Genomic DNA, 15,630 nt, shown 5'->3' on the forward strand with positions numbered 1-15,630 from the left:
AAGAGCCCATTGTCTCCATGGGGCCTGCGGGCAGCTGAGAGAAGAAACAAGGCCCAGGCTCAGTCTCATCTCTCCCTTACTTTTCCACAAGGCTGGCAGAGGCGTTGGTGTTGTGGCCCATCTTGGAGGCACTTGCTGGGCAGTAGCACTGTGGGACCTGGACATGGCAGCATGTTCTTGCTGAGGAGCCATACCCCACCCAGGGAGCTCAGTGCCAAAACTTTGTAGGACGTTGTAGCTAGCTGGGAGCTAAGCTGGTTGGTGGCTGAGGTGCCAGTTGGGGATATGTATCCAGGCTGACTGCTCACGGTGACACCTTCGGGGACACCTGGCATTGTTGTCTGCCAGCCTTCTCTCTCTGTGCTTCCCGTGCTGGCTGAGTCCTGTGAGGAAACCCGGGTCCAAGGCTATCACTGTGGGAAGGAACTGTGTCTAGAGTTCAGTGTAGCCGCAGGGCCTGAAAGCTGGAGGCTGCAGGGTCAGTCGTTTGCCAGCCCTTCTCCTAGAAGCTAACACTTAGGTTCCACTGAAAATCTCTTCTTTTCTGAGGCCTCCATGAGTCCCTCCTGCCCTCAAGCTGTCACTGGTTTCAGCTTTAAGTTCCTCACTGGCTTTCCCCTAGGGCTTTTGCTCTGTGCTCTTGTAGCGTCTGCCCTTTGCTGCTGGGTCTTGGTGCTCACCGCGTGTGTGTGTGTGTGTGTGTGTGTGTGTGTGTGTGTGTGAGAGAGAGAGAGAGAGAGAGAGAGAGAGAGAGAGAGAGAGAGAGAACTGTGGTGTGTACAGAACCTTTACTTGCGTGCTGTCAGCCTGTGTGCTTACTGAATGGGAGGAGAGCCTGAGTCCAAGTGAAGAGCAGCCTAGGTTCTGTAGCACTGTCTGTAGCACTGTCCTCCCGTTGTTCATCAATTTGCTCCAGCGGGCACCAGTAACGTCTCCATTGTGAGACTTCTTGTTACTGTGTTTGGCATATCGAATACGTCACAGGGAGCTTGCTAGGCCTTGCCGTGCGGGCTAGATACTCTCGGTAGCTTGCCGGGCTCTCCGAGAGGGGCAAAGGAATCAAACCTGGGCCGACCTGGCAAATGCCCTACCGCTGTGCTATCACTCCAGCCTAGGTTCTAGATACTGCTTTTCCTCATCAACAAAGCAGAGCTTGATGGCTGTGGGATTCCATTCTTAATTTCATTTCACAAATACCAACTTCTGTAAAGTAGTCAAACCTAAGTCAGAAAAGAAGAGAGAACACTTATTTTATCACATCACTGGAAAGGCCTTTGTTTTTAAGAGATTCCACTCTGGAGCAGGGCAGTGTAAACTTTTCCACTCACAACTGCTTTTCACCTGAGAAATACAACGCAGGCTGCATTGCCAGAAACACCTCAGATTCTTGACATGTTTGATTTTTTTTTATTCTGCATTCAACAGCCTTTCACTTTAAAAAAAATTTTTTATTTTTATAAAGTTGTTCACAATAGTTCATTACAGATAATATTCAAACACCAATCCCACCATCATGTACTTTCCCACCACCGTAAGAGGAAAGTGTGTGAGGATTGTTGTATTTCATCCTGGAGCCATTTAAGCCCTTGTATAAGAAATTACAAGCATGTATGTTCAATTCAAACACATGTGTGCTACTTTTGGTACTCAGTGGGCTAGAGTATAAGATGTCACGTGACTGCATTTGCAGCTATCCTCTCCAGGACATTTTGTGTCACTCTTTTCCGGGAGCTGTATTTCATAGTGTCTGGATCTTGGCCGTTGTTGAGATTACATGGCACAGAGGGCAGTTTGTGGGTGTGACTGCCAAGCTACTGGAAAACTGGGGAGCTGTAAGGAGGAGGCCCAGTCCCATTCCGAGCCAGCTTGGGGGGTCTCACCTCACCAGCGCCACACAGCTGGCTGGGGTCCCCAGGACTGCAGACAGGCCTTTTGCTTCCTTGGAGTTCTTAGACCTTTTCTCCCTGTTTTGCTCAGCAGGTCCAAGGGAGTATGCAGTCACGGGTCCTGCATACCTGGGATTTTCTGCAGGTTCTCTCATAAGCAAGGCTCATTCGAGCCTGTGGAGAGTGGCCTTGAGCATGGAGCAGCCTTTCACTTTGCCACATATTTCACTACCCACAGTGACCCTCGTTTAAAACGCCAGGGACTAGAGTGAGTGTTCTTTACCCTTGCACAGCTGTGCTGTGGGCGGGCACCTGCCTGCATTCCAGTCTTTGGTCTGGCAGCTGTAATGCAGGGGATAGAATCTGATTTCATCTGCCTGTCGGAGTCGAAGAGTGCTGGGGTAAGTCGTCCTTCCTGTGAACTGTTGTGATGAGCCATGTGTGGGCCCTGGTCCTCTCCCCATTGTCGTTTTGCTTCTGGGAGGAACAGCTGAGTTAACACTTGGACATTAGTGCTCATCTTTTTCTGAAATGGAGCCCTCCCTTCTCTGCTCTCCAGCCCATATCAGCATGTCATAGCACTGGGGTTGCGTCTGCTGTCTGCTTCTTCCCTAGGGCTGGCTCCGTATTGGGCCCGCCCCCTTCATCACCCCACCCCCAGACTTCTGCCTCGGGGAATCCCATTCAGTCTGGCTCACATTGTTTAAGCATCACAAGGAATAGGTTCATGGGGTGGAGGCACTTTTTTGGGAAACAGAGTCAGAAGTATATGCCCAGCCCCTTCCTGCCATTCAAGGGTGGACAGGCAGGTTCAGACAGGTGAGATCACCTCACCAGGGCCACACAGCTGGCTGGGGCCCCCCAGCACTGCAGACAAACCTTTTGCTTCCTCAGAGTTCTGAGACCTTTTCTCCCTGTGTTGCTTAGCAGGTCCAGGGAGTATTTTCCTAATGAAGGCTCTCTTCTCCAAGCTTCTACATCTGAACAGCTTTTTGTTCCCACACTGCCTTTGATTGTTTCCCTAGAAACCTGCTGACTGGATTTTAGTTCACGGTTCTTTGCTCTGCAATCTACCCCCTCTCTGCTGAAAGAAATCCTGGTAGGTGGTCCAGGTGGGCTGGGCGAGGTAGAGAGTGCTAAATTTGTTCGAGCAGTGCTTTGGATTCTTGAAGGGAAAAGACTTGGTTGGGAGCCAGAGTCAGAAACCATCATAGGCACCCCAAGTCTCTGGAGATGGGGAGAGTCTGGATTTTACCTTCAAGCTTGTGCTCACTTGCTATTTACCTGCTCCCTGGGGGCGTCACACATCACTGACTTCTTGCAGATATTCTCCCTTGTGGAACTGGGGTGCCGCTGGCCCTCTGAGGGCAGCTTCACATTCTGACACCAGCTTGTATCACCCTGGTCTTGCTTTGGTAAAATGTGGGCACTGTCTGCCTGTCAGCTCAGCACAGTCTCCCGCACCTGGACCGCTTCCTGGAAAAGTGCTCTCTGAAGGGAAGTGACCGTGTTGGAGTTTGCTCGCAGTCATCATTGCTGCACCCCCTGCGCCCCATGTTTGACATGTGAAGCGGGCAAGGGCCCCTTTGCTTCTGTGAGGCCAGTGACATTTTCCCAGACCTTTCTCCTAGTCCAGGCTCTCGGGGGGCGCTTTTTCGTGGTCATGCCCTCATGGCTGCCTTACCCCAGAAGACGTGTTGACTTGTGTCCAGTTGTATCCTAAGTCTTTTCTTTGCTTCCCCTGTCATGAGCTCTTGGCTGAAGTTGTGTTTGAGGCTATTATCTAGCCACCTTTTTAAATGTTTAAAGCATTCAAAGGATCAACTTTTCCAAAGAGTAGGGGAACAGGGAGAGAAAATTATGGCATTTGTTTGAAAGGTTCTGAGAGCTTTTTTTAGCTCAAACAGTTCAAAGAGCGCTTCTTGTTAATCAGAGGAATATTCTAGCATCCCTGGGGTGGTCGCACTGGCTTAATTGGAACCCTCGCTGCTTTGAAGTCCTTTTAATCCTTCCGGAGCTGGGAGAAAGAATTTGAAGGCAGCAACTGTACATTTGGAATTTCTTCATTTTATTTACATGTGTCTGGGGACCTATGTAATTTCTTTCCCTGAAGCAGTTGAGCCTGGTTGCTGACTTGCGGACAGCTGGGTGAGGTCCGGACTTCATTCAGCTGAAGTGGGAGGCCATGCCCTGGCAGAAAGACCACAGACTGTGTCCGGGTCAGAGCTGCAGCAGGGTGGGGAGCAGAGGAGCAGTGTGGGGAGCGAGACACTCCTGTCACAGCCAGGACACTGCTCGCGTGTGCGGCGTTCCCGCCTGTCGCAGTGCGCTCTGGGTGGACATTGCTTTCTGTGTGAGTGAGTTTGTCATCTTCAGAGAGATACCCCGCAGGGACTGAGCATCACAGGGGAAGCCTGCAGCTTCTCTGGCAATCTCCACAGCATTAGCCAGAGCGGTGCCAACTTCCATTCCCATGGCAGTGCTCAGAGTTCCTCATCTCCCACACCCTGAAACCCCTGGAGCCCCTGTGGCGGTTGCTTTTGTTGTCAGCAGTCTGAGGAAGTCTCCGTTCACGTTTGTCTGATGATCAGTGAGGATGAGGATCTTTCCATGTACTTACAGCCATCTTTCTCTAAGATCTCTTTGGAGAAGTGTTGCCCAGATGTTCTGCCCACTTTTAAATTTCATTTTATTTGGGAATTAAATTTTGTGAGTTCTTTATGTACCTTGGATACTAACCTTTGTCAGATATATAGTGTGCAAGCATCTTTTCCCCCTAGTTGGCAGTATTTTAGTTCTATTTAGATTTGCTTTAGCTGTATAGAAGCTTTTCAATTGAATATATACCCAGTTCTTGGTTTTCACTTTTATTTTCTTTGGGATTGAGTATGCAGAGCGTCTCTTGCCCTGATGTTGCTGGGTGTTTCAGTCATATTCTCTTCTGTGTAATTCATGTTTCAAGTCTTTATTCTAGGTCTTGAATAGTTTTTCAGTTTTTGCACATCAGACTTGAGGGTCCTTTTTGTTCCTTTGCCTCAGGCTGTCCAGCACCATTTGTTGAAGACACTATCCTTGATCCATAGTATTATCTTAGATCCTTTGCCATAAATTAAATTTGATGTGTGTGGGCTTTTTTAACATTTCGTAAATTTCTGGTCTTTCAGTTTTATTACATTGGTCCTTATGTCTGTTTTATTCCAGCACCATGCAATGTAAATGTCTATCTCGGTAGTATAAAGTAAGGTAGCTTGACAATGCCATTTTTCTTCTTTCTCAGAATTACCCTATGTCCTTTGAGTTTCCTATAATATTAGTATGCGTATATATAATTTTTTTCTATGTTCTTAATAAGCATCTTTGAAATTTTGATTGGGATATAACCTTTTATTCAATTTTGGTAGGATGGATGTTTTGACCTATGTACATAGGATGTCTTTCTTTTATTGTCTTGTCCCGTGTTTGTTAGTGGTGTAACCGTGCATGACTTTTTAATCAGAAGTCTGCTGTTATACAAGTTTAGATTCATGATTAGTGGGAAAAAAGAACTAAAACAGTCTGGGAGCTTTCATTTTAAGAGAAGGTGAACAAACAAATTCACAGGGCAGAGTGGCACACACAAGCCAGAATGGAGAGAGTTTGGTGGGGGAGAGGGGCACAATCTTAAATAGGAATGTGGAGGCAGACCCAAATGATAGTTCAAGGCCCGTTTGAGTAGTGGAGAGCGAGGGCAGTATCTGGGAGCCCCCTCCTGAGTGGGAGTTAGGGGTGCTGCAGGCCTCTGGGGGTTGTGAGCGCTGGGAGCCCCGGGCTTTGACCTGGCACTGTGGTGGCAGTTTTCAGAGAGCTCCTGACTCTGGAGGCATTTGCTCTAATGTCGCCAGTGTGCATGCTGGATGCAAGCAGGCCTCAGAGGGCAAGTAGGAAGTACGAGGGACTGATTGTGAGTTCCTGGTGTGGTCTCTTGGGACACACCAGCCACAGTGGACAGTTTGGACTTGTTTGGGAGTGAGCTCTGAAAAGGTTCGCTCAAGGGTGAGAGAGTCATGGTTTTTGCCCTGGGTTGCTGACTGACTAGCCGTGCAAGTTCCTAAAGATGGGGGAGGAAGGAGCTGGGCGTGGGACTGGCCAGGACCTGCTGTGTTCAGATGTTGGACAGGCTTGAATTTGGGATCTGCACTGAGAGTATATGTGAAGCTGCAGCTACATGGTTTGGAGTCTAGGAGGAGAGGTCTCCCCTCAGGGCTGATGGCAGGTGGGGGTGAAGGAGAAAGCGGAGGGCAGCCAGGAGTTGGTGCCGCAGGATCTTGGTGATCAGGAGCTGAGTCCTGACTGGGGCAGGTGCTGGGAATGGAGACACCACTAGAAATAGCCTTTTCAAGGAGTATTGCTGGAGGAAATGTGGAAGGGAAGGGAGTGGTGACCAGGAGAGGGGTGAGGGGTGACACATGGGTGAGCTAGGGGAAGGAAGGGCTGGCTGTGTCCCAGAGAAAATGGGGCTTGTGGGTGCGTGGACCTGTGCTCCCTAGGTACTTGCGTCCTGCCTCCTCCCAGTGATTGTGGTGCTGCCTGGGGGGAGTAAGGATTGCTGCCCACAGGGAGCCACCACCGATCCCGAGTGAGTCAGTCTGCTGGTCCCAATGTGCCGGTGGAGGCATGTCTGGGGCTGGGTGGACAGAATGGCAGAAAGTGGCTGGGCCTGCAGCCCTCTGTCTTTCGAGGGAAAGAGTGGACAGTGAGCAGCTCTAAAGATCCCGAGACAAAATGGCCACTGCCCACATGTGACCAAGATGTGCTGGCTGGTTTTGGCTGGTAAGAGGGACTAAGGCCCCTGGGAGTCCTCAGGAGCTTGGCTTTGCCTCTGGTTGTGGGTCCTGCCTCTTTCTTCCCATTCTCTCCCTCCCAGGCTCTCAGTGCTTGTGGACTGTGCCCCCGTGGCTCCCCATCCCGCGGCTGGGCCGCCTTATCCGGGGACCTGTTGCCCCTTCAGACTTGCAGTCTGGAGCCTGCTCCCATCCTTTTAGGTTTGGGTGCTGAGTTAGATGCTGCTATTCTGTTCTGGTTCTACTCCTGGTTCTGTCTACACAGAAACGAACCCAGAGAGAGGCCCACTTGACCTGGGCTGTGCCCCTTCCTCATGCGGAAGCCCTCCAGACTGTAGAGCTGGCACTGTTGGCTTCTGTTTGGCCTTTGAGAAAATAGCTCCTGGAAGAAAGCTGGAGGTTTCTTGTTTGTTAATTAGTTTTGTGCTTGTTGCTATTTCATTCATCTTAAAAATTGGAGTTTTCTGGATCTCATGTCTTAGAGACCCATTGAAATGGGTACTTTGGGCATCAGAAGGAGTTGTGGCATCTACTATTAAGGTCTCAAAATAGCTGCTGCTGGGACTGAACAGTTTTCACTTTGAAAATAAACCAGTGGCGCGACTCCCCCAAGCTTCCACTTTTCTGCACACACAGCTGAGTTTGAGTCAAAATTCAGCTGCAGATCGAACAAAAAGACTTTTTTCCCCTTTAAGCCCCACCAGTTAGGGTTGAAAGACTCCGCAGCTGAAACCGGAGTTTGAAACTGCAGATGTCGCAGCTTGGGCTGCAGTTGGAACTGTCACTTCCCTGTCAGCTCAGGGTGGTGGATCCCAGCCCTTCTGAATACCTTCCACTTTTGAGTTTGTGGAGCGGAAGTTCTAGAACAGATTGATCTTCTGTCGGAGTGCTTCTGTGTTATTTTTAGGCTGTAATGATGCTTGGCACGACTCCTCCTCGTTACAAGCATTTAGCTAATCCCCAGAGCACCCTTGGAGAGCATCTCTGAGCAGCTTTAACCACACAGCAGGTCAGAGGCTTCTGAGAAATAAACACTCTTCCTGCCGGCTGGAGGCACTTTGGCCTCTGGTCTTTGGTGTGTGATAAAGGCCTCAATGGTTTAATAATCCTTCCTGCTCCTACAGCTCCTGGAGAACTCTCCTCTGCCCTTGCTCAGGACACATGGTAGGTGAGCGGCGTAGCTCTAGCACTCCCCATTCCCCAGTTCCGGGGCTTCCTTTCCCAGGTGCTCGCCTCCTCCCGCCCGTCCTGGCCTCGTCCTGCTTTACTGGCCTCGTCCTGGAGGGCCCCTGTCTCCTCGTTGCTTCCTTGGATCTTGAACCACATCGCTTGGCCTTTCCCTGGGCAGCATTTCACGGGGTAGCGTTCTCTGGTGGGGGCCTCGCTTGGTTTTAGTCTTTATTTCTGTTTCTGCATGTGAGACATCGTTTCTCACCGTGAGAGCCTTGTCATGCCACGTGCAGCATCAGCCTTAGCACGAACCAGGAGGTGCTCTAGGGTCCACGCAGGGGACTCTTTCTGGTTTTTATTTTTATGTACTTATTTGGGGGGCGGGCACTATCGGGCAGTGCCTAGGGTCTGGTCCTGGCTCTGTACTCAGAACTGACCTCTGCTGGTTCTTGGGACCGTATGTGGTGCTGGATTTTTGAGCTGGGGTGGGCGGGATATCCGGCAAGGGCCTGAGCCCTGCTCTCTCTCCGGCCAAGCAACTCTCTCTGCTTACACTCTGACCATGTACACATGCTGCCAACTCAGTTCCTTGGTACCTGGCGACCTGAAGTTGTGCTATACTCTGTGACTCGGAGCAGAATCAGCTGTGTTCTAGGGCGCTGCTTCCGGGCTCTTCCTGGGGTATGTGTGAGTGGTGCTTTTGGAGGTGAGGATTTGGGTGCTCCGCACTGCGTGAAACGCCACTCAGACTTCGCCTGGACTCCTTGCCCAGGTGTTCTTCCAGGTCTGAGAGGCAGGCCTGGGTCACTCGGGGTCTCTGCACTTCACCGCACTCTATCCAGGTGCCTCTGAACCTGCCTGTGCTTGGTCTGAGCCCAAGTGCACGGTCAGCGCACAGTGGCATGTCACCTGTTGTGCTGGGGCAGAGTCAGTGCCAGGTGCCTCAGTGGTCGGGGGCCTCTGGGCTCTGCTGGGTGGGGCCCTTCTTCAGAGCAGCCCACAGCTATGTCATGAGCCTACCACAGGTGACAGTCTCACCCCAACCCCTGCTTTTCACTGCTAGAAAATATGGTTAAAAAATAGTTGAATCAAGTTCTTGCAACTAACTTAGTAAAGCTTTTAGAAAGTTGAAAAGAATTAGGAATCCTGCAGTTGTCTTTTTGGAGGGGGCCACACCTGGCAATGCTCAGGGGTTACTCTTGGCCCTGCACTTAGGAACTACTCCTGGTGGTGCTTAGGGGATCATGTGAGATGCCCAGGACCAAATCTGAATTTTCCGCCTACCTGCTATATTGTGTTCTGGAGTGATAGCACAGTGGATAGGGCATTTGCCTTGTATGCGGCAATCCGGGTTCGATTCCTCCGTCCATCTCAGAGAGCGTGGCAAGCTCTTGAGAGTATCCCGCCTGCACAGCAGAGCCTGGCAAGCTCCCCGTGGTGTATTTGATATGCCAAAAACAGTAACAAGAAGTTTCACAATGGAGATGTTACTGGTGCCAAATTGATGAACAATGGGAGGATGGTGCTATAGTGCCACTTGCTATATTGTATCTGTACCAGCCCCAGAATCCTGTAATTCTAAAAGGACTCTAGGTTGATCTTAATCAATTTCTTCTAGTTTTTATCACCACAGATGTATTTTAATTTTTAATTTTTGGGGCCACACCTAGCAGTGCTCAGGGTATACTCCTGGCTCTGTGCTCAGGGATCACTCCTGGCAGGCTTGGGGGGACTATATGGGGTGCTGAGGATCAAACCCAGTTCTGCCACAAGCAAGGCAATTACCCTACCCTCTATTCTATCTCTCCAGCCCTACACAGATGTGCTTCTAATCTAGGTAGATATAACCTATTTTTCTGGTTCTGCTTTTTTCTGTATGTGCATATCTATATTTAAAGGTCTAACCAGTAGGTTAGATATTAGATACATGTATCTAAATTTCTTTGTTATTATCATTAAAGAGCAAGATAGATTTTGCATTTTAGACTTTGGCACTCACAGAGTGTGCCAAATGCCATGCAGGCACTCACTGACGCTCAGTGCCTGCATGGCATTTGGCGCACTCTTTGTTCTTGAAGTTCTGCAGTCCACAGTGTGGAGGTGAGGAGCAGACCTGGAGCCTGGTCGTCTGGGTTTGGGCTCCGTCGCTGCAGTTGGTGGCTCATACTCTCACAAGGCTGTTGAAGGAGGATACCGCTGCCTGGGGTACCTCTCATGGGGGTTGGAGCGGATTCTGCTTTCCAGACAGAAGCTTCAGAGTGCGGTGGGGGAACATGTGAGCTGCATGTTGTGTGACAGAGAGTCATGCCACTGCGTTTTCACTTGGGTTTCTGGTATAATAATAATACTATTACTGTGACAGAGGCATTTGATTATACATTGAATTCGCAGAAAGTCTCGTGACCATCCCTTACCTGGTAGTTAAAGAAGTCACTCAATTTAGGTGTCACTTTCTGGCGTTCTCTGATGACATCTGTAGGTTAACTGTTCCACCTTGACTTTTGGGAGTCATGAGATCTAATTCTAGAGCCTTATATTTGTCCATCAAATTGATGGAGAACCTCAGAGGATGCTTTCTGTGTTATTTGTATAGAAGGTGGTGTACTGAATTGCATGGAGAATTCTTTTCAGTGACTTGCCCTGCTGTTTCATGAGATTCTTTTGCCACCTCAAGTTCTGTCTTTCTCTTAGGCTGTCAGTGGTTATAAAAGTTCAGTGTAAGAATCATCTCTCCCTCCAGTTCAGTGGGCCGAAATTATTCTAGGTGTTTCGGACTACTTGTATAGTTGCGCAACAGCCCCTCACCTTGTCTTGTGTGAAGTGGGTGAGGGTGTCATCTAGCTAATGGTGCTTGGTGCTGTAGGAGAAGGTGGAAGCCAATAGTGATCCAGAAAGGCTGGGCATGACTTCTGAGTCATGTGTGTTTGTGTGTGTGTGTGTATGTGTGTTTTGGCCACATCCAGCAATGTTCAGAATGCTTATTCCTGGCTCTGTACTCAGGAATCACTCCTGGCAGTCTTGGGGGACCATGTTGGGTGTCAGGGATCAAACTTGTGTTGACCGGTGTAAGCCAGTGCCCTCCCTGCTGTCCTATCAATCCCGCCCCCAAGACTGCTGAGTCTTGGTGTAACTAAAGAAGATGTGGCATTTTGCTAGCCTGAAGCCATGTTGGGGGCTGGTCCAGGTGCTCTCGCCCTCAGGGATCCTGTGGTGAGATCCAGCAGAGTGGGCTCTCAGTGGGTGGCTGGAATTGGTCCCATGGTCACACGGAGTCTGTAGCTCCAGGTTCTCACTGCAGGCAGAGATGACACTCCTTGAATCTGGGCCCACGGTGTGCTATAAGCAAGTTGACTGGAATGTTTGATTTGGGCGCTGCTCTCAGTGGCCGTGTGCCTCAACCAAGTGTCCACCTCCTCCCCACAGCAGAACTCTTTCTGGGAAAGCAGTTTAGACTCAGAAAGAACGCGGCGTGGAGGACCCTGCTGAGGCTTGTTGCCACGTGCTTTGCTTGTCTGGTCTGTACCTGTGGGGAGAGTGGTGAAAGGGAATCCAGCAACGCCAGTGCCCTGCTTTGCATGTTCAGACACGGAGCCAGACCCTTGTCTAGATAAGCGCTCAGAAGTCCCGTGCATCTGGGTCTCATCCAGCCTATGTGATGCGTTTCTTTTTGTTTTTGATTTCTGGGCCATACCTGGTGGTGCTCAGGTGTTACTCCTGGCTTTGCACTCAGGAATCACTACTGGTGGGCTCAGGGGACCCTATGAGATGGTAGGTCTCATGCAAGGCCAGCACCTTTCCCGCTGTACTGGTGCTCTGTCCTTGTGTGTGTGATGCATTTCCACCAGGCTATGAAATGCAGCCCAGAGCCGCAGCCTGAGAGTGTGCTGGCTGGGCAGGTGCCCCTGAGACACAACTGCCCGAGCCGCCACAGGACAGGGCATTTCGGGTAGCTTATTACGTTCATTTATCTCTCGTTTGAACTGTTCCGAATTCCCCTCTCATTATTAAATTGTTACATTTCTAATTATCTTTGCTTCAAAGGAGATTAGAAAGCCTCGCCCAGCAGCAGCCCGGCTCTCTACTGTATTACATCAGCTCCTAGTTTCGCAGGGCTCATTTGTCTCTAGATGGATGTGGACCGCTCCTGACTGTGCCCATTGCTGAGTGCTCCCAGGAGGCGAGCAGAATGTAGGCAGCAGGCCTTGGGGAGGGAAGCCTCTGTATTGACAGGAGCATTCTCCCCGAGAGCCCAGGACTGCAGACTCCCTCTTGGCCCTTCCAGTACTCAGGTCTGGGTGTGATGTCCCGCAGGGCGGGGATCTCCTGCAGCACCAGCCACTGCTCCCAAACAGTACTGCCTGCAGCCTGGTGGGGGGCCTCCGGGGAGGGGCAGCTGAGTGAGGGATGCAAGTGCTTTTGGGGGGTGGGGGGCAGATGTTCAGAGGCAGTTCACATGCCCCCTTGACTCAGGAATGTGGAATGAGGCAACAACAACGGGAATATCTCTTACAAACTTCTGCAGGGCTGGGCTGAGGGTTTGGATGACTCAAATCACACTTTGCATGCAGGAACCTTGGGTTTGGTGCCTGGCACAGAGGAGTTGACCCTGGGGGAGTGACCGCTGAGCACCACCAGCTGTGGTCTAAAATAAAAGTTTCAGGAAAAATGTCTGGGAAGGTTTCCTTGGTATTTCCTTGGTATTGGTCTGTGATGGGCATTGCTGTTACTATCTGTGCATTAGTAGCACTGTGGCTCACACACCGCCTGCAGACCATCCTCATTCCTTCATCCCAGTCCCACGGACCCTCTCACCCTCCCGCCCTGGCCAGGAAACGTGGAAAAAGATGGAAACTGGCATTCAGGACTGAGACAATATCTGCCACATTCTTTTGCCACTCTCAGCTTGCAGTCTCTCAAAAACATCTTTTACTGGCAGACATCTTTTCCACACGACTGCTGACTTGTAGAGCAAACCTAATTTAGGGTGGGGCTGGGCTAGGGATGTCTGCTACAGGCCTTGCCACACCTTGTGTACTGGGGCCACATCCTCACAAAATATTAGAGACTTTGCTAGTGCTCAGGAAACAGCCTGCTGAGGGGATGGGGCAGGCAGGAAGTCTTGGCGGGAGTGCCCAGGACGCAACAGAGAAGTCCTTTTTTTTTTTTCTTTTCAGGTCACACCTGGCGATGCACAGGGGTTCCTCCTGGCTCATGCACTCAGGAATCACTCCTGGTGGTGCTCAGGGGACCATATGGGATGCTGGGAATTGAACCCGGGTTGGCCGTATGCAAGGCAAACGCCCTACCCGCTGTACTATCACTCCAGCCCTAGAAGTCCTTTTTTGAGGGGGCATTGTTCTTCCTAGATGACCAGCCTTTGGAGGAAGCATTTTTTCAGGGAAGCTCAGGGTTCCCATTCCCGAGCTGGTGGAGAAAAGCCTGACAGATTCAAGTGGCCAGGAAGGGCATACTACAGGGGTTCTGCAGGTTTCCATGAGGGGACTTGCTTCCTGCAGGAACCTACTGACGTCTTCCTGGGGGAGCCTTCAGGGCCAGGGAGGTGCTTAAAGTTCACCGGGACCTCAGGGCATTGGCTGGCACTCTTTGTCAGGGGGCTTGGGAGCCTGCTTGCTGCCAGGCGGACGGGGACCTCTCTCTGTTGCTTTCTCCTCCCCTAAATAGGAGCACGTGAGGCTGGAGGCACGTTGCCTTCTCTGTGGTCCTCCCGTCCTGACCTCTCACCCCTCTGTGAGCCAAGCAGCTTGGCCATGCTGTGGCCAGGGCAGGGGATGCTCTGCTGGCTGGGCCTGTCCCTTCTCCTTTGTCTTCCTGAGTGTGCAGTGAGTGATGGGGCTGGACGCAGAGAGGGCGTGGAGCTGGTCTTTACTGTCTTGAGTATCAGTCTCTGCGTCAGTGAAAGAGAAGTGGGAAGCCACTTTCAACCAGTGAGTCACGCTGAGTGCTGCTGTGGAGCAGCCCCTGTGGCGTGGCCCCCACGGCCCCTGCTGATGTGTGAGAGCCATGGGAGTAGGGGAGGAGGCGGAGTGCTGAGCAACTTGGCCCCTTGGCACTAGCAGTGACCCTCCTGTTACAGGTGAATAAACAAAGGAAGTCCCTGCAGTTGTGGCTACCCTGTGAGTGGACAGTGGCACTGAGGGTGTGTTTTTAATCCCACAGGACCCCAGAAGATCTGTCCAGATTCATTGTTGAGCTGCAGCAGCGAGAGCTGAGCCTGAAGGACAAGAACAGCTCCATCACGAGCAGGTAGGCCTCGAGCAGGCGCCTCTGGGAATGCCTCTGTGGGAGCCCCGCTTGGGGGTCAGCTGCCTTACAGGTGGGTCTGCTTGGCTTGAGTGAGTGGAGCTGGGCCCGAGGAGCAAATTACCCCGTGTTTCTGCTCCCTGGCAGTGAGACTCGCCAGGCAGCAGAACAAATAAGTACCCGCAGTTTCCCTAGTGATCTGTGGATCTGGGAGTGTTTCCATTTGTGTGGGCTGTGAATGGCAGGAGTCTTGGTGGGGTGGAAACATGTGCCCCGGGATAAAGGAGCTCGCATGTTTGTGCCCGACATAGGGGCTGCAGGTAATAGAAAACATCTCACCCACAGTTTATGTTTCCTCACCAGCAAGAGGTCAAAAGTTGGACCGGAGCAGCAGTACAGTGGGGAGGGCATTTGCCTTGCATGTGACCGACCTGGGTTCAGTCCCAGGCACTCCATATGGTCTCCTGAGCCCCACCAGGAGTGATCCCTGAGTGCAAAGCAGGGAGTAACCCCTGGATGGTACCCAACCTCCCCCTGCCACCCCGCTCCACCCCCCAAGAAAACCCAAACTTCCAAAACAGGTAACTATGGGCCCTGGTGTTGGTGCTTTTCCTCTGTCACCGGGTCTCCAGCCCTGTCCCTGCTGGTATCCTGACACCAGCTACCCAGAGTCTGCAGCTCCCATGACACTCTACAGACTCCACTGTACTTTCACCTGCTGGCAGAGCCAAAGCTCCCTTTCCCCTCCACTTAGGGCTGGCTATGAGTTCCCCAGAGAGATTCGCAGAACTCAGAGGGGCTGTTCTTATTCCAGCCTTTTTACCAGAGCATTGCTTAGAAACAGCTGCTAGAAGAGATGAGCTGGGCAAGGCCTGGGGAGGAGCCTCCATGGGCTCCCTGGATGCAGTCTCTACCCTCCTTTCCCCCCAACCCCCGTCTACGCCCCCCTCCCCGGACCATCCCCCCATCTCTTGCTGTGCCTCCTGTGATCATGATGTTTCAGTCATTTGTTTGTAACCAGGATGAAGGTTTCTTATTTGGAGGATGGGCAGAAGCACTGATGTCACTTTGAAAATTGGCTTTTAGAAACATCTGGTTACGTTGGACATCCTCACGTCAATTTAGTTTAAAAACCTCAAATGATAAAGATTGCTTGTTGCTTCAAAGCTGCTGTCAGATAAAAAGTGATCTGAGACTAAAGCTTTAACGTTTTCTTAGGCGATTCTCTTTATTTCACTTTGAATTTGAAACAGAATGAACTATCAGGGAAAAAGAAACTAATGTGCAGTTTTATTCTGCCACACTGAGATTCTCTTCTTAGCTGCTTTGGCCAGGAGAGGACGGGAACCTCTCCAGGGAACGCACGAAAAGGCTGTCTGCAGGCTGGCTTCTCTGGTTGCCGGTGGTCGCCAGTGTGGAGCCAGCTGTCCCTCTCTCCCTCAGCTGTCCCTCTGGTCTAGGATGGAGCCCTGCCTCGGAGCAGTTCTCTGTGT

General features: G+C 51.1%; 1 protein-coding gene across 3 annotated transcripts in view; it reads left to right on the forward strand.

Annotated features, from left to right (window-relative positions):
• MAD1L1 (mitotic arrest deficient 1 like 1) overlaps positions 1-15,630 on the forward strand; it is a 239,031-nt gene that overhangs the window by 63,154 nt on the left and 160,247 nt on the right. For all 3 annotated transcript variants that reach the window (XM_056128480.1, XM_056128479.1, XM_056128481.1), the window contains one exon: positions 14,054-14,140. In XM_056128480.1, coding sequence (XP_055984455.1) covers positions 14,054-14,140 — 87 coding nt within the window. The remainder of the gene's footprint in view (positions 1-14,053; positions 14,141-15,630) is intronic.

Source organism: Sorex fumeus, unplaced genomic scaffold (genome assembly GCF_029834395.1).
Source record: "Sorex fumeus unplaced genomic scaffold, SorFum_2.1 ptg000064l, whole genome shotgun sequence".
NCBI lineage: Eukaryota > Metazoa > Chordata > Mammalia > Eulipotyphla > Soricidae > Sorex > Sorex fumeus.